The following is a 16,973-nucleotide window of genomic DNA, read 5'->3' on the forward strand; positions in this document are numbered from 1 at the left end:
GACTGCGCGCAGCTCGCCTGCCCCGCCGACTGCCACGGCCAGGGCCGCTGCGTGGACGGCCAGTGCGTCTGCCACGAGGGCTTCATGGGCCGAGACTGCCAGGAGCGCAGGTGTCCCGGCGACTGCCACGGCCAGGGCCGCTGCGTGGACGGCCGGTGCGCCTGCCACGAGGGCTTCGCGGGCCCCGACTGCGCGCAGCGCTCCTGTCCCAGTGACTGTCACGGCCTGGGGCAGTGTGTGTCCGGCCGCTGCATCTGCCAGGAGGGCTATGCCGGGGAGGACTGCTCCGAGGGTGAGTACACACACGGAATCTGGGTCAGGCTGCACGTGCCCATAGCGGTGGCCTGCGTCTGGGTTACAACTTGGGGGTGGAACCCGAGAAGGGTGAACGAAGGGCGTTCTGCCGACCCAGGAACCTCGGCCTGAAAGCAGGGGACTGATGGGTCTGAAAGATGAATCAGAGCCTGTTGATGGTGGCTGACTGCTGTCACTCTAGCTACTCAGGAGACTGAGAGCTGAGAATCAGGGCTCCAAACCAGCTAGGGCAAAAAAAAAAAAGTCTCTGAGATTCTAATCTCCCATGAACCAGCAAAAAGCCAGAGGGGAGGTGTTGTACAAGTAGGTAGAACACTAGAAGCCATGCAAGAGTGTAAGGTCTTGAATCCAAGCCCCAGCTCCCCCACAGAATTAAGTAAATGGATGAATGAATTGAAAGAATGAATGGATGGATGGTTATGCCAGACTCCTCAGTGAAGTCTGCCTGCATTTTAGAGAAAGTGGTACCAGATTTCAGGGCACACAGCTTTACACCTCTGCTGCTGACAGTGAAGAGACAGGTCAAGGGAAGCAAACCTAGATTCTACAAGACACACTGCTGACCTCAGATGTCCTTTCTTATTTCTGCCAGTGTCCCCTCCCAAAGACCTTATAGTGACCGAAGTGACCGAGGAAACTGTAAACCTGGCCTGGGACAATGAGATGCGGGTCACCGAATACCTTATCATGTACACGCCTACCCATGCCGATGGCCTGGAAATGCAGTTCCGTGTGCCTGGGGACCAGACATCTACCACCATCCGGGAGCTGGAGCCCGGTGTGGAGTACTTCATCCGTGTGTTTGCCATCCTGGAGAACAAGAGGAGCATCCCTGTCAGTGCCAGGGTGGCCACTTGTGAGTGGGCAGAGCCCCTCTTGGTGGGCTCATCTGGCTTTGTCATCCCCCCCTTTGCTGTGCCTCCCCCCAGTCCTTACTCCTTCAATCCTACCATTGTCCTATGTGTAGTTATTTTAATTTAGAACCTAGAACCTGACTTAAGTCCACTGAATATTTTCCTAAAGAAACTAATTTTCTACTTAATCTCCTCTTTGCTTTCCTTGTGGCCTTTCAACATTAGCAGGTAACACTTAACCAAGTGTCTGCCATGTACCAGACTTCGTTTTCACTACTCTGCAAATATTAACTCACTGTTAACTGCATGAACTGATGGGGAAACTGAGACTCTGTAGTACACCATCTCAACCAAAATTCCACAGCTAATCAGCAGCAGAGATAGGACTTGAGCTTGAGCAGTCCAGGTGACATTCTAGAGAGCTCATTAGCTGGTTCTATTTTTTTAAGCAGATAATGCTTAGGATTCAGATTGTTCCTTTAAGTCTCAGTATCCATATAATTCCCTTCATACCTGAAAAGCAAGTTATGGCTTGAAGATGGCCCTTAGTTACTTAGCAATAACAACAGTGGCTGCCACTTCCCAAATCTGTGCTGCGTGACAGGAGCCAGGTCTCTCTCGTCTATGACAAAATACATCACTCAGTCCTCTTTGCATTCCCAGGCACGGCAGTCGCCTCCTTCTCTCAGACTCATGACAATTTACAGGACTTTCTCAAGGTCGCAATGTTAAGGATGGTGAAGCTTGCTGGGTGGCTCAGGCTTGGAATCCTAGCTACTCAGGAAGCTGAGATCTGTCGATCACAGTTAAAAGACACCCTGGGTAGGAAAGTCTGTAAGACTCTAATCGCCAATTAACCACCAAGAAAGGCTGGAAGTCACACTGTGACTCAAGGGATAGAGCACATGCCTTGAGCAAAATGAAGCCCAGGGACAGCACCCAAGCCCTGAGTTCAAGCCCCAGGACCAACAAACAGACACAGGCACAGGCACACAGACAGGCACACAGACAGACACACAGACAGACACACAGACAGACACACAGACGCACACACACAGAATGGTGAAGCTTAAGATTTTGGCCCAAGTCTGTCTGATTCCAAAATCTGGACTTAGTTACAGTTACCCATGTAAAATTGCCAGTATCCCATTACATGGTTGGTCTTAATAGTTACTAGTTTTCAAGGAGCAAAATAGTAGACAGAATCCCAGAAGAGGAACTTCTAGAGAGAGGCCAGTTCTGATTATCAGCCCCTGGATGACAGGCATCCATCATGAGCTGATAATGAGTAGAATCAGGGCTGTGTGGCTCCCACCACAGATCTGCCCCCCCCCTTATAGTATTGTTTGTGCTGTTTCTTATAGACTTGCCTGCACCTGAAGGCCTAAAATTCAAGTCCATCAAGGAGACATCAGTGGAAGTTGAGTGGGATCCTCTAGACATTGCTTTTGAAACATGGGAGATCATCTTCCGGAATATGGTGAGATACAGAGAACAGGTGTATTTGACCTCAAGGATCTGAAAGGGAGTCAAAGGATTCTACAGACTCAAGTAACTCTGTCCTCAACTTTGGCGGGAAGACAAAGCTCCGGCATCTTGTAGTTTTGCATGTGCCTTTTAAGTAATGTTGAGTGTTTCTCTGATTTTAGTAAGTTAGAAAGTACAGGGTTTACAACTGAGAACCTAGGCAAACAAGGTCCTCTCAAGTCCACCTTGTACATTCCTAAATGTCTCCAAACACATGTTGGATCTGAGCAGCTGTTCCCCCAAGCCGAAAAGCATGGGAGATGCCAGCAACCTTGTTTCTGGGTATAAATCCAAGCTCTGCTACCAACTAGTTACGTGATTATAGGAAAATCACTCAACTTCTCAGATGCCAGCCCCCTGGTCTCTCAAAAGAAAGGTTGAATTTACGGTCATAATTCCTCTGGCGCTCACTTTCAGGCATTGGACTTGTGTATAAGAGGGTAGGTAGAGAGATCTACAAGAGACAGAAATGAACTTGAGAAACAAAATGTCTATCAGTTCTGTATCCTCAGCACTCCAAATGCCAATCCAATTCATAGTGAACTACCTAGTGAACAAAATTGATGCAACAAAGAATGAAGCCCACAAATGAAAGCAGTACCACCTCTCTAAGTCTAACTCTAGTGCTTCCTTCTATCTTGCAGAATAAAGAAGACGAGGGAGAGATCACCAAAAGCCTACGAAGGCCAGAGACTTCTTACCGGCAAACTGGTCTTGCCCCTGGGCAAGAGTATGAGATATCTTTGCACATTGTGAAGAACAACACCAGGGGTCCTGGCTTGAGGAGGGTGACGACAACCCGTGAGTATTACAATGATGGAACCAATTGTGCCTCAGTGTACCTTCTGGTGCATCTGTGTCAATGAGCTTCTGTGCTTCTGTTCATTATCAAGAAGGCTCCATGTTATAGCTCACACAACACATTTCTACAGATTCATGATTTTGGATTGATGGGCTATACTAGATGGGCTCATTGATACATCATGCATCTCCTTCCAGGGAAGAAGGGGAGAGGGAGGGCTTGCGGGTCTGGTATGACCTCAGCCAGATGGTAAGTTTCTGTTCCATATGGTCTCATCTTCACTAGACTAACTGGGACCTGTGCACTGGGCTATTGAGCAGGCCTCAAACCGGCAGTCCCACACTGCTGTCACACAAACACCAAGGTGAGCCCAAGTCTAAGGGTTAGGGAAACAGGTCCATCTTTGATAATAGGAACTCAAAAGACACATTTCCAGGAGGTAGAGATGAAGGAGGATATGATTTAAACCACTATGATGTAAACTATCTACCCCATCATCTCATTTAAATCTAACACCCAGTCCTAAGGCAAGAAACAGGGCAAATATTCTTGCTATTATATTTGAAAAGTAGAAAGTAAGCCTGAGAAAATTAGAGTCATTTTTTTACTTTTTAAAAAAATTATCTTTAAGTAGTTGTACAAAGAGTTTTTGATTTAACGTGTCATTTTATTAGTATACTGCCTCTTGGTCAGTGCTATCCCTTGGATCATTAAGAAGCAAAATCATCTTAATACCTCATAGTTTATACAGTCAGTGCTACGACTTTAAGCCAGGACAACTATTAGAACCTTACCTCCATTATCACCAGCACTCAACAGGCTACGTGGTTGTTCTTGTTGTTTTCAGAAAGTTGATTTCATGTATCAACAGAAATCTAAATAAGATTTCACTCAAAATGACTGTTATCAAAACTTCTTAGAGTAGAATAAGCTTTAGCATAACTAGAACATTTGATAAGAAAAAAAGTATGAATTTGGAGTTGCTTTTCTAGGAAGAAATATTTGTCAAAAAAAATAAAAGAAAGAACCTAATCTTGCATTGCCATTTAGGAAAACCTCCTTTTTTTTTTTTTTCAAGATTGCATATGTGCTAGTTCTCTAAGGAGTTGAATCTTCTTGGCAGGAGGTTGTTGGAAAAGTTAAATCTGTTGACTAATGACAAGAAAGAACAGCTTGCACTAAGACATTTGCACATTTTTGCCTAGCTCAGGGCCAATGCATAAGACTGGCTCTTTCATAGTAAGTGTTTTCCATCATCCTGACAAAATCTCTCTGTGGTAGGTTGAAAGCAGGTACAGGCAGGAAAAAAAATCATTAGATCACCAGAAAAGCATAGAAAGGATCAAGCAAATGCTTACTCACTGAACAGAAAACACACCCAAAACACAAAGGGCAATTCTTTTGCCTGCCCTTTTCTTTTTATTCCAAATGTAAGGAATGGCTATTTTCTTCTTACGGAAGAACAAACACCTCCAATGTTTGAATTTTCAGAGTTACGCAAATAGCAACTTAAAAGACGTATACTAACCTAGTCTTTTTAGTGACATACTGGAAGTTTGTCCAGTTCTGAATGGCCTTAAATTTTTAGTATAAAACATGTTTGTTCTTTCTCTCTGGTACCTTCTTAAGATCGTATTGTAGCTCTTTTTGATATGTAGAAATCGATGAAAGGCATTGCCATAGAAAAGAGAAACAACAAAGGCCTGGATCTCATCACTCCTCAGTTTAACTTCTATTTTCACTATTCACTAGCCTGGTGGAAAAGTCTTGATTATTTAAACCCCAGATCCAACATGCGTTTACAGTACTTTCCTTGTGAGGTGATTCTACAAATAGAAACATACATGACACAAAAAAAAGCCTGTTCTGGGGAGGAAAGGATGGTAGGGGAAAAACAAAGGAGGGGGTAACAATGCTCAACAGGAAATGGACTCATTACCTTACTCATGTAACTGTAACCCCTCTGTGCAGTATCTACAATAAAAAAATTATAAAATGATTTTTTATAAAGGCCTGTCCTGTTAGTATGCAACATTCAAGGGACCCCAAGCTAGGAGGATATCAGTGACCTTAGATGAACCCCGAACTCTGTAATGAAAAAGTTCCCAGAAAGGGAGGAAGAATGGTCTGACTTCCTACACACCAAGCAGAGGTTCATGACTCATTTGCAGCATCCTTCTCATTATAAGCTATCATCTGCAAGCTGAGACCAATACCTAGACTTCCAAAATTAAGACGCTACAAGCATCATCACGATGCATGGTGAATTAGTTCTCTTCCTGCTCCTTGCACAAAGCTTACAACCTTCTATCAGACATTTATTTGACCAAAGCTGAAGACACAGACTTATTTTAGAAAGAAGAAACATCTTCCAAATACCAAGTAGTGACATGTTATCACATTCCTGTCTCTATGCTAGGGATCAAGAAGGGACAAAGATTCATTCTCTGAGTAATGAATGAATAAGTGAGTAAATGAATCAATGAGTGACCCTATCTGAATCACGTCAAACTGTGGAGAAATCTGTTACAGGATAGGGAGGAAAACAGACTGTTAGCCAGCTCTTTCAGGACAGGAGCAGCCTTAGGGAGAGAGAATGGGTTTAGGTGATTGCACATGGCTAAAGGAGGCTTCGGGCTGGGAGATAAACTGTAAGAGAGATTTCCAGGGATGGATGGGAACATTTTGGACTGGGTAGGATGAGCTCGGGGAAAAGGGGAAAGGGAAAGAGACTAGAAAGTGACAAACTCCCTAGAAGTGTGCTCCCAGAAGTCTGAGCAGCCTGCTGCCAGAGCACTAAATACGAGTGGCTAGAGCAAGAATTGAGTTTAACAGTACAACAGGACAAGCCAAGATGCAGATATGAAGACAAGAAAGGACTGAAAGAACAATGAATTCTTTTCATCAAAAGGAACTTCCACACCCCATAGCAACAGACCACTGCCTCAAATCTCTGCTCCGTTGTTCAAATGGAAAAGTTAGTAAGCACCCAGAAAAGTTTGGCCTAATTTTTAAAAGGAAGAGAGCAACTAGATCAATTTCGTTCAGAGGAGATATCCTCTATGTTCCCTTAACTAATCAGAGTATTAATGGTGATAATAACAACAAAATCTTTTATTATATAATAGCCCATGCCCCAGGCTCTATGCTAGATGGTTTCTTTGTGAGCATTATCTCCTTTCTTACTTAGAAAAAATATACACTCATAATCCCTACCTATAGCGTATCAACTAGGAAATTGAGGCTCCAAAAGATAAAATAAGAAGTCAGTATACATCTTATTCATTCATTCATGGGTCTGCTCAGTAACTGGCTCTGGCCTTGATCTCTGAATCTGCTCTGTCCTCTGTCCCATCCAGGTCTGGACGCTCCCAGCCAGCTTGAGGTGAAAGACATCACAGACACCACAGCTCTAGTCACCTGGTTCAAGCCCCTGGCTGAGATAGACAGCATCGAGCTCTCCTATGGTGCCAAAGATATGCCCGGTGACCGCACTACCATTGACCTTACACATGATGAGAACCAGTATTCCATCGGAAACCTAAAGCCTGACACAGAATACGAGGTGTCCCTCGTCTCCCGCAGGGTGGACATGTCCAGCAACCCAGCCAAAGAGACCTTCACAACAGGTAACAGTCCTTTTTCTGTTAACAGGGATGGGAAAGGAAAATGGCAAGATTTCTACCCCACACCAAGTCAGATGTTTTCTGGACTCATTTTCATTGAAGACAGTATTTCCATTCCTTTCCATTTATTTTTTTAAAAAAACTATGGCAATTGATTGTCTTTTCAAATAAAAGAAAAAAATCCCTATTGCCTTCCAAAATACCTTTTTAGTTTTTATGTGTATGGAAGATACTGGAAGGATAGTCTTAGATCAGTGTTCTGGTTAAAATCCAATTCAATTAAACATTAAATGTTTTCAAAACCAAGTTCCTTATGGCTTATGCCTGTGATCTTGGCTACACAGGAGAAGGCTGAGATCAAGAACACTGTGACACAAAACCAGCCTAGGCAGAAAAGTCTAGGAGACTCTTCAAAATAAACAACAAAAAGCTTGGTGGAGGCATAGCTACAATGGTAGAGTACTAGCCACACAAGCTCAAAACCCTGAGTTCAAATCTCAATACCACCAAATAATATAATATACATGGTGACAAAGCTCCCAGCCTCTTAGCCCATGGCATTACTTTTAAAAGTATGAAAGTAGCAATTGTTTATCCAAGAAATACTTTGCAAGAGTTCTGTGAGTTCCGTATAAGTTATTAGAAATACAGTGATGAAGCACAGATACTAGGTCTTACACTCCTGACCTTATTTAAATTGTCTCTTAAGTAAAACTCAGAAAAATACAAGTGATTAAAATGTCACACACATCAGTAATTGGAGAACTGCCAAATGTATAGTATTCGTTGAGATTTGTGGTTAGCCACAGACACAGGTCTTGTCATTCCTTTCCAATGGCAGGTGCCGTCTATATCTCAGCTTGAACTGTCAAAGGCTCCTGTTCTCCTAGTACCTGCCGAAGTCAGTTCACATGTTCCTTCTTCTTATACACAGGCCTGGATGCTCCCCGGAATCTCCGACGCATCTCCCAGACAGACAACAGTATCACCTTGGAATGGAGGAATGTCAAGGCAGCCATTGACAACTACAGAATTAAGTATGCACCCATCTCTGGAGGTGACCATGCAGAAGTTGATGTCCCAAAGAGTCAACAAGCCACAACCAAAACCATACTCACGGGTGAGTCCTATTTGCACAGTCAGGTGTTCCTAGGGACAGGGATCTGCTCCTACATGTCCCCCATTTTACAGTGACCCACAGGGAAGTAAGCCTTGTTCCTACGAATTTCTCTCACTTGGACCACAAGCAATATAACACCACATTCTGGACACTGAGAAATCACAGTGTGCAGAGACCAGTCCAGAGCTGCCATTAGGGATCGTCCAAAAGCCTTTCTACTTCCAGCCTCCTCTCACCCTGCACATCCTCTCATAGGTCTGAGGCCAGGAACTGAATATGGGATTGGTGTTTCTGCTGTGAAGGAGGACAAGGAGAGCAATCCAGCAACCATCAATGCAGCTACAGGTGAGGCACACCTGGAATTCCCATGATGACCACACTGGTTTTTAATCACACCTGTAGGGCTGTAAGGCCAGCCCTGCGGTGGAGATGCAAACTCATCCACACGGATGCTTCCACAGCCACTTCCCTCCATCCCTCTCTGCCTAATCCTGTTCATCCACTGCTGCTATTTCATGAATTCTGCATAAATGAAATCCTATTTGTATTGGTCCATTCTGTACTACAACAAAAGTACCCTGCATTAAGTGCCTTATAAACTGAGGTAATTTACTTCTCATAGGGTGGAGGCTGGAAAGCACCGGTCAAGTTGCTAACAAATTCGGTGAGGACCTTCCTGCAGGTTTAGGGAAATGTCTGTCTTTATGCCATGTCCTTCCATGTCCGAAAGGGACCAGGATCTCCTCCAGGCTCTTTCCTTATGAAGCCACTAGTTCCATTCACAAGGCCGCTCAAAGATTCCCACATCCAAATACTATCAGTTTGGGGATTCAGTTTCAAAATACAGATTTTAGGGAGACACAAACATACCATCCATATAAAATGGTGTATCACCTTTTGAAACTACCTTTTTTCTTCTGCCATAAATCTTTCGAGATTCCTATCAATTGTTTCTTGTATATAGCTTGGTCCTTTTAAATGTATGGTGTGTGTGTGTGTGTGTGTGTGTGTGTGTGTGTGTGTGTGTGTGTGTGTGTGTGTGTGTGTGTGTGTGTCCTTTTAAATGTATGGTGTGTGTGTGTGTGTGTGTTGTTAGCTTGGTCCTTTTAAATGTGTGTGTGTGTGTGTGTGTGTGTGTGTGTGTGTGTGTGTGTGTGTGTGTGTGTGTGTGTTGTTTGTTTTTATGCTGGTACTGGGGCTCGAACTCCAAAACTCATTCTGATCCCTTTGCTTTATGCTCAAGGCTGAAGCTCTAGTATGTGAGCCATACCGCTGCTTCTGGCTTCTTTTCTTTTCTTTTCGTTTTGGATTTTTTTTGTTTTGGGTTTTGCTAACTAGAAATAAGAGTCTCACAGATTTGTCTGCCTAGGCTATCTCTGAACCATGATCTTCAGATCTCAGCCTCCTGAGTAGAAAGGATTACAGGTATGAGCTACCAGGAAACATTTTGTAGTATGGATATGCCACTACATTATTTTTAAGCTTCCAAAATCCAACCAGTAGTTAGAGTAGGATAGAGCAAAATAGGCTGAGGTAGAAACTGAGGGGCAGAGAAGTGACTATCTTGAAGGCACACAGCCCCTCAGCAGCAGTCTAGGATTCCAGCCCAGAATCTGGTGACCTTCGGCCCTACCAGCACCTGTACCTCCCAGCCTTATGAGTCTTCCTCTTTTGTTTTTCTCCCAGACATGGATGCACCCAAGGACCTCCAGGTTTCTGAAACAACAGAGAACAGCCTGACCCTGCTCTGGAGGGCCCCACTGGCCAAGTTCGACCGTTACCGCCTCAACTACAGCCTATCTACAGGCCAGTCAGGAGAGGCCCAGCTGCCGAAGGACACCACATCCTATGTCCTAACGGGGTTGGAACCAGGACAGGAATACACCATTGTCCTCACAGCCGAGAAGGGCAGGCACAAGAGCAAACCAGCACATGTGAAGGCGTCCACTGGTGAGTTGCCCTGAACCACCTAACCACCTTCTTACCCTTTGGTGACTCTGATTTGCAGAGTACTGCAGTCATGCTGAGAGACCCAGATGGTAAATGTACAGCTTTCTCTACCCAGGAAGTCCTTAAATGCCACTTTGAAACAGCTGCTTCCTTGTCTTTCCTCCTGATTAACTTGTCCTCTTGGCAACGGAGGGAGCCAAGTTCCCTGGCAAGACAAAGTGGTTTTTAACTATTTCTTCTGGACAGCTTATGGCACCAGGTTCATTCGTCCTTTTTTTGTTGTTAATTCTTGTTTCACAGTTACTTTTAAATTGTTTCTTTCTTCTTTTACACCTAACCATGAGTTACTTTCTTTTCTTAGACAAGAGTGGGATGCTAGTAATCATTCTCTGGTTATTTTTCCAGGAAAGGTTTTTATTTCAGGTCTCTTGCTTTCTTAGAAGGTGACACTGATGACTCACACGTGGTCCCCCGAGCCTCCTGTCCTTCTCATGCTCTTCTTCCTCTTAGTCCTGCAGAGGTTCACCTGGTCTATCCTGGTTCACCCTGCCTTCCAGTGTCTCTTGAACCCTCCACACTGGATTTGCTACCATGTTTCCTCAGGAGCTGAGTGGAAGAGAATCAGAAAAACAAACAAAATCAAAAAAGAGATTTTTTTTTGGTTTTTATTTTGTAAAGCAACACATTCAGAGTTTGCCACTGAGCACTGAAAAAGTGTGGATGTGAAATAGTACTTCTTCAGGGTTTGGCAAGTGATGGTCTTAATTTCCAATTTAAATAGTTTTCATGAACTGAGCACCTGCTGACAGGCTGATGTTTGAGGAGAAGGTGTCACGCAGATTGTACAGTTAGGTACAGCAGAATGCCCCCTGCTCATGGTCCCCGGGACAGACCAGATACCTACGGTGTGAGGCAGAGCCCAATCACAGAAAAGATCAGGGGATCAAAAGTCAGGAGCATCTGGCAAAGGCATCCTACCTGACAGAGAAGCCACCTCAGCTGAGCCTTGATGATTCAAAAAGGGATTGCAAGAGATGTATGTAGAAATGCCCTTCACAAATATCTTTAGCCAAATAGAATTTTCCAGTCATTCATAACTTATGTAAGATAGAAGTTTTTTTTTCCTCTGTTATAAAAAGAATCCAGGTGGTTTGGGGACAGCACAGTAGTTTCAAATAATCAGAGACCTGAGCAACTTCTGGCTTTTTGTTTTACCATTCTCAGACCTTGGTTTCGATTCCCAAAGTCACCTCAGTGTCACAATATAGCTGCTATAATATTGTCATTCCTTCTGTGTTCTAGGCAGGGGGAAAATAGGGCTGAAATAGGGCTACCTTCTAGATGAACCTTCCTGGAAACCAGTAATCATGTCTCTCCTTGCATCACTGGCCTTTCTTAGCTTTAAGTGAGACTAAGTGAAGTAATCTTATGTCTGAACATGCTGTTAAACACATACTATCATAGTTGCTTTTAAGGAAAAGAGAAATGTGGTGGGCAAAGATCAGTCTCTGCCAGAGTGTTTGAAGTGAACCTAGATGATCTGTTTTGCTGATCATGCAGGGACAGCCTCCCACTTAGCCTTGAGATGATTGCTAAGGTTGCTCAGGAGAGGAGAGCATTTACTCAAAGGTGGGCAGAGGCCAAAGAGAATCAAATTCTAAAGCACAGATTTGAATCTTTCAGGGCTATAAACACGGGTTATCAGGTCAGGGAAGGGGTAACGTTGTTCAGAAAGCAATGTACCCTTCATCTGCCTTATATAACTGTAACCCCTCTGGTACATCACCTTTATAATAACAATTAAAAATACTCAAAAGAAAAAAGAAATCCCTCTCCTTTCTTATCTTTCCCTCTCCTGTTATCCTTTCTTGTGTCCTCCCTCTGCCTTCTACGTTTAACAAATGCTACATCAGAGAGACTCTCAACAATCAGAACTTCAAGCGACAGCCATCCTCCCTCTTTTCTCCATTGGGGAAGGCAAGGCCTCAGTGGCTCAGGAAAGGAGAAGCTTCCTGTTGGACCACAGGCTGGAGTTCCTATCTCTGTCTAGGCATCAGGACTGGCATTGCAAAGCCTTGGCACCAGCATCTCCCACACCACACCTCCTTAATGCTATTTCAAAGAGACCATATTCTATATTTGAAGATTGCTCACTACAGGAAACAAAAATGGGCAAAGTCATTTGTAATGGCTCTTCCTCATTATCTCCAGAATATGCCACCCTGGCGTTCTCTCCAGAACAGTTTATTAAAAGTATAGTAGATATTTCTTTCCATCTCTTGAGTTCTTTCTCAAAAACCCAAGTCTTCTGTATTTCCCAAGCCAATACCACACTATAACCAAACTTAATGTTAAGTTCTGAGGTTTCTAGAGCAAAGAAGACATGTGATTCCCGAGAGCTCTAGTCCACAGCACTGTACTAAGAATGATCAGGGTGTGGCTGGGAGAATGGAATCTACCAGCAGAAAGCCAGAAACTGCTTAAGATGGGAAGAATCTCGAATGCAGTATTCCAGGGCCAGCATTTCCATTGAGACCTCTGTTCCTTTGTTTCTACCTCTGTATTATCTTCCTCAAGAACTAATGGAAAAGGAAGAGAAAACATTTCACTGAAAAGTTTTTAATTCAGCTTAATACAAGAAAAAGCAGAAGAAAGGAAAAGAGTAAAGTAGAGAAGAGAAGGAAGGTAGGAAGTGGTAAAAGATACTCTCCCTGTTAGTGATAAAGGAAATTAGTATGAGCCAGGCTCTCCCTCTCTATTTCTGCCTCATTATCTCTCCTTTCCCTCTTTCACTTCCTCCCTGACCTTCCCACCTCTTTTCCTTCTTTTTCTTATCTTCTTTCATCTCTTCCCTTTATCCCCTTTTCCTTCTTTTGAATTTAAATTCTGAAAATCCAATTAAACTCTGCTTAAGGACAAGGCCTCTGGGAGTCATAGACACATGAATCACAGACCATAGCTTGAATACAAGGACAATGGAACACCTTTTCCACAGCACTGTAGGATTCAAGAGTACACTCCAGAAATTGGCATGAATTTAGAAGGCAGAAAAGTGAAATCTCATTTTTCTTTTACAGCAACAGGCATTAGAAGATATTGTCCTCTGATTTGCCAATGTGTCTCATGGAGCAGGCTAAAACTTATTAAATATGTATCTTTCCAAGAAGTATTTATTTGAGTTAGGAAATGCTCTTAGGTGTAGGGAACAACACAACAGACGAAATGGTGGAGGCTTCAATGAGGTAGAAAGAATTATATTAAGAACTACAGCAATGTCTTACAGGGGCAGCTAGAAGCCACAGGAGACTAGAGGCAGGTCCCTATCACATATCTGGCAAAGGGAAGGAAAATCTCAGAGAAGTAATGGAAGAAATGATGCTTGGATAAGCCCTTGTAAAGGAAAATGGAAAGAAAGCCATGGCATTTCCAACAGGAAGGACCACATCTGAAAGGCTCAAAGACACAGGAAGTTCATTTTTGTGCAAGACAAGCATGCAGTCTACCTAACAGAGAAAGTGGAGCTCAGGGCTAGAAACATTTGCAAATGACCTCTAAAGTGATGCTCAAGGCCTTGGTTTTCATTGCTGATAGTTACAAGGAGGCACTAGAAAGTTTTAAGGCAGTTGAGATTTTATGTTTTAATTATTTTATCTCTACGAGAGCTTAACTCCATTTCATCTACCTTTGGGGGTCTTCAGGCTTGGATTTGATCACCCCTCAGCGGAGGGAGAATCCATCTTTCTCCCATGAGAGAGAGTTTTTTCATTGTGCCTGTTTTGGTAGTTACCATTGACAGGGTGGGAATCTAAACATTGGACATTGGTACTGCCAGAAATTCCTCCAGGCCAGCTGCTCAACCCACTATAAGCACCGACATCAAATTTCAAAATTCTGATTTCCCAGGCCTACTGACATTGTTCAGAGGGTAGATTCCAATGCACAGCTGTAAGAAAAAGACAACAGCCTTTTCATCAAGAAATGCCAAGAGAGTCAGTGTGGAAGTGTACAATGAGAACCCTTGGCTTCTGGGGCGGGAAGGCCACAGTGTGTCATTTGCTATGGAAATGTAGAGCCAGCACTTATGGGAAGCTTCTTAAGTCTCTAGCTCTACTCCTATCTGCTGTGTTTCTATTGATCATTTCCTTTTCACAATTCTAATTCCAGTCTCTTTGTTATGTATTGATTTTATTCACAAAGGAAGTTGTATCTTTTACCACTCTAAAAATCTGTTAAGTGGAAGAGTTGACCAGATGCCAACTGTATCCCATGTAAACCTGACCACATGGTGGTCAGTGTCCTTTCCTGATTTACTTACCAAAAAACAAAAAAGTGGAGGAACAGCCAAAACTGTTGACATGATTCTTCCTGCTTAGTGACTGAACTGGTACAACATGAACAAATGAAGTAACCTGGGAGGGTCCCCAGAAAGAATTTTGAATCTCCTTTCTATCCATCATTACTATAACAACAGATAACTCTCCCACATCATTTGCAAAGTGGTAGATAGATGGATGGATTTATAGACACATACACAGACAGACAGACAGACAGGCAGACAGAATATTATACTTCAATGTCATACTTAAGGATAAGCCTAAAACAAAGATACCTAGAACAGAAATAAGAGGAAAAGAAAAGAGAGTTTGAGAACCCTAAAGATCAAAACAATCATTTTTGCTTAGTTTTGGTTTTGCCTTATTTCTCTTTATGTATGTGGGCTGCTAGAACATACGAAGACATGCTCCTGAGTTTACTTATGCTTAAGCCCCAAGGTCAAGGACATCATTGTTGTATTTGGAGACCCTTTTTCCTAGCTTCACATAGTTCCATTGTTTCAGAGTATCTTGGCCCTCCTTTCTTTTCCTTAAGTGTAGATACATAACACCTTGAGTTCAGGGTCTCTCCTTCTCATAGAGGCCATGTGAAGATGGCTAAGAACTGCTCTAAAGACTTGGATATGAGCATAAGGGATAAAATGGGATTAAATGAAGAGTCCATAGCGTGTAGCTCAAGCTCAGGCATCACAAACATCTTCTTTACAGGGCAAGATGATAAATATTTTAGACTTTGCAGGCCAATCCCTCTCATGAATATACAGCGAGCTGTGCCACTGTAACACAAAAGTAGCCATCAGTGATGTCTAAGTGAGCAAGTGTGGCTCTATTCCAATAAAAGTTTATGACACCCAAAATTCAAATTTCACTTGATTTTCATGTATCATGAAACATCATTCTTCTTTGCATTTTAAAAAAAGTCACCATTTTAAAATGTAAAAGCTGATGTCACCATGCTAGCTACAAACTAGTCAGAAGGTCAGATATGGTCTTTAGGTTATAGTTCATGTATCTATATCTATGTCCTACATCAAAGTAAAGCTAAAGAAATTTTAAGGACTATAAGCTTTTCCAGTATGAAGTAACAGAAAGAATATTCTCAAGAATCTAGAAAAGTCAAAATTAAATAGACTCCAACAGAGAAACTTTACCCTGCTGATAGGGGTCTTCAATCAGGTTGCAAGTTAACATTTTTGGAGTTCAAAGGCTGCATTCATGGACATATAGGGCTCCCTGGAAATTAGCAACAAAGACGAGGCATAAATAGAAAGAAGACTTGATCTTTCAAATAAACAAAGGCAGTTCCTAGTCTCTCTCTTGTTTATAGGATCCATTTCCAGAGAAATCCTTTGTTCTGAGGTCACACAAAGTCCACTTAACTCAGCCCTGAGCCAATGAACTCTTTAATTAAGATTCAGACAAGTGAGATTCTGCTTCATGTCTATGTTCAAGAGATGGAAAAGGATGAGGCATTCTGGGTTATTTTTCACATTTTGTTTTATTAGCATCACTCATTTGAACAAGGGGATTTCCTTGTGACATGCCCATATATGTCTACTTGATCCAACTCACCCATCACTCTCTCCTTTCTCCTACTCCATTGGCCAAACTAATTTCAACAAGCATCGTAGTTCCATTTTCATATGTGTATATAAAATAGTTCAGCTATTTTCAAATTGATCTTATTAGTAAGCTCTGTTTCTCCCAGGACTTTATGGTCTTTATTTTCTATCCAAAAGGGGACAGTTTTTCAAAAGATTGTCACCTCTCTTACATTATGTTAGTCTTGGTTCTGATCTTTATTGAAGTAGTTGGCATAAACTGATTTGAACTCCTGAACTGACAAAACTCTCCATATCTACTATAAGAACGCATCTAGGAAAAACTGAGACACCACAATAAAAAAAAAAAAAAAGCTAATCTAAGGACACTGCTCAGGCCTCCGGAACCATTGAGAGAGGCACCCCCTTTGGTGAGGAACACTTTCCAAAATAGAAACTCAGCCATGAAGCACCCCAGCTTAGATGTATGGTTTATTCCAAACCTGGTCAATAGGAAAATGAATTTTCCAAAGACTGCCTAAAAAGCACAGGAGTGCAAATTGAACGTGGTTTTGATTTTTCTGTTGGTGGTTGAATGAGGATGGCAGTACTTATGGGAATGTGCGGACGGGGGTGGGAGGGGGTGGGAGGAAGCGTTGCAGTGAGCACACAGACTCCCAGAGCCTTCCAGCACTGGCAGTAGGGTTGCCTTTGCTGCATTATAGGAAGGAAAGTGTCTGGGGGAATAGTTTCACTGACGCCATCTCTGTCATTATTCAGAACAAATCCCTGAGCTGGAAAATCTCACCGTGACTGAGGTTGGCTGGGATGGCCTCACACTCAACTGGACCGCAGCTGACCAGGCCTATGAGCACTTTGTCATTCAGGTGCAGGAGGCCAACAA

General features: G+C 42.9%; 1 protein-coding gene across 1 annotated transcript in view; it reads left to right on the top strand.

Moving 5' to 3' along the window:
- Tnc (tenascin C) overlaps positions 1–16,973 on the top strand; it is a 111,283-nt gene that overhangs the window by 4,233 nt on the left and 90,077 nt on the right. Inside the window, exons 3-11 of the mRNA XM_013030110.1 lie at positions 2–292; positions 908–1,171; positions 2,534–2,649; positions 3,341–3,497; positions 6,858–7,127; positions 8,059–8,244; positions 8,500–8,589; positions 9,931–10,194; positions 16,850–16,956. Coding sequence (XP_012885564.1) covers positions 2–292; positions 908–1,171; positions 2,534–2,649; positions 3,341–3,497; positions 6,858–7,127; positions 8,059–8,244; positions 8,500–8,589; positions 9,931–10,194; positions 16,850–16,956 — 1,745 coding nt within the window. The remainder of the gene's footprint in view (position 1; positions 293–907; positions 1,172–2,533; positions 2,650–3,340; positions 3,498–6,857; positions 7,128–8,058; positions 8,245–8,499; positions 8,590–9,930; positions 10,195–16,849; positions 16,957–16,973) is intronic.

The sequence above is a fragment of the Dipodomys ordii genome, unplaced genomic scaffold, assembly GCF_000151885.1.
Source record: "Dipodomys ordii isolate 6190 unplaced genomic scaffold, Dord_2.0 Scaffold127, whole genome shotgun sequence".
In the NCBI taxonomy this organism is placed as follows: Eukaryota; Metazoa; Chordata; class Mammalia; order Rodentia; family Heteromyidae; genus Dipodomys; species Dipodomys ordii.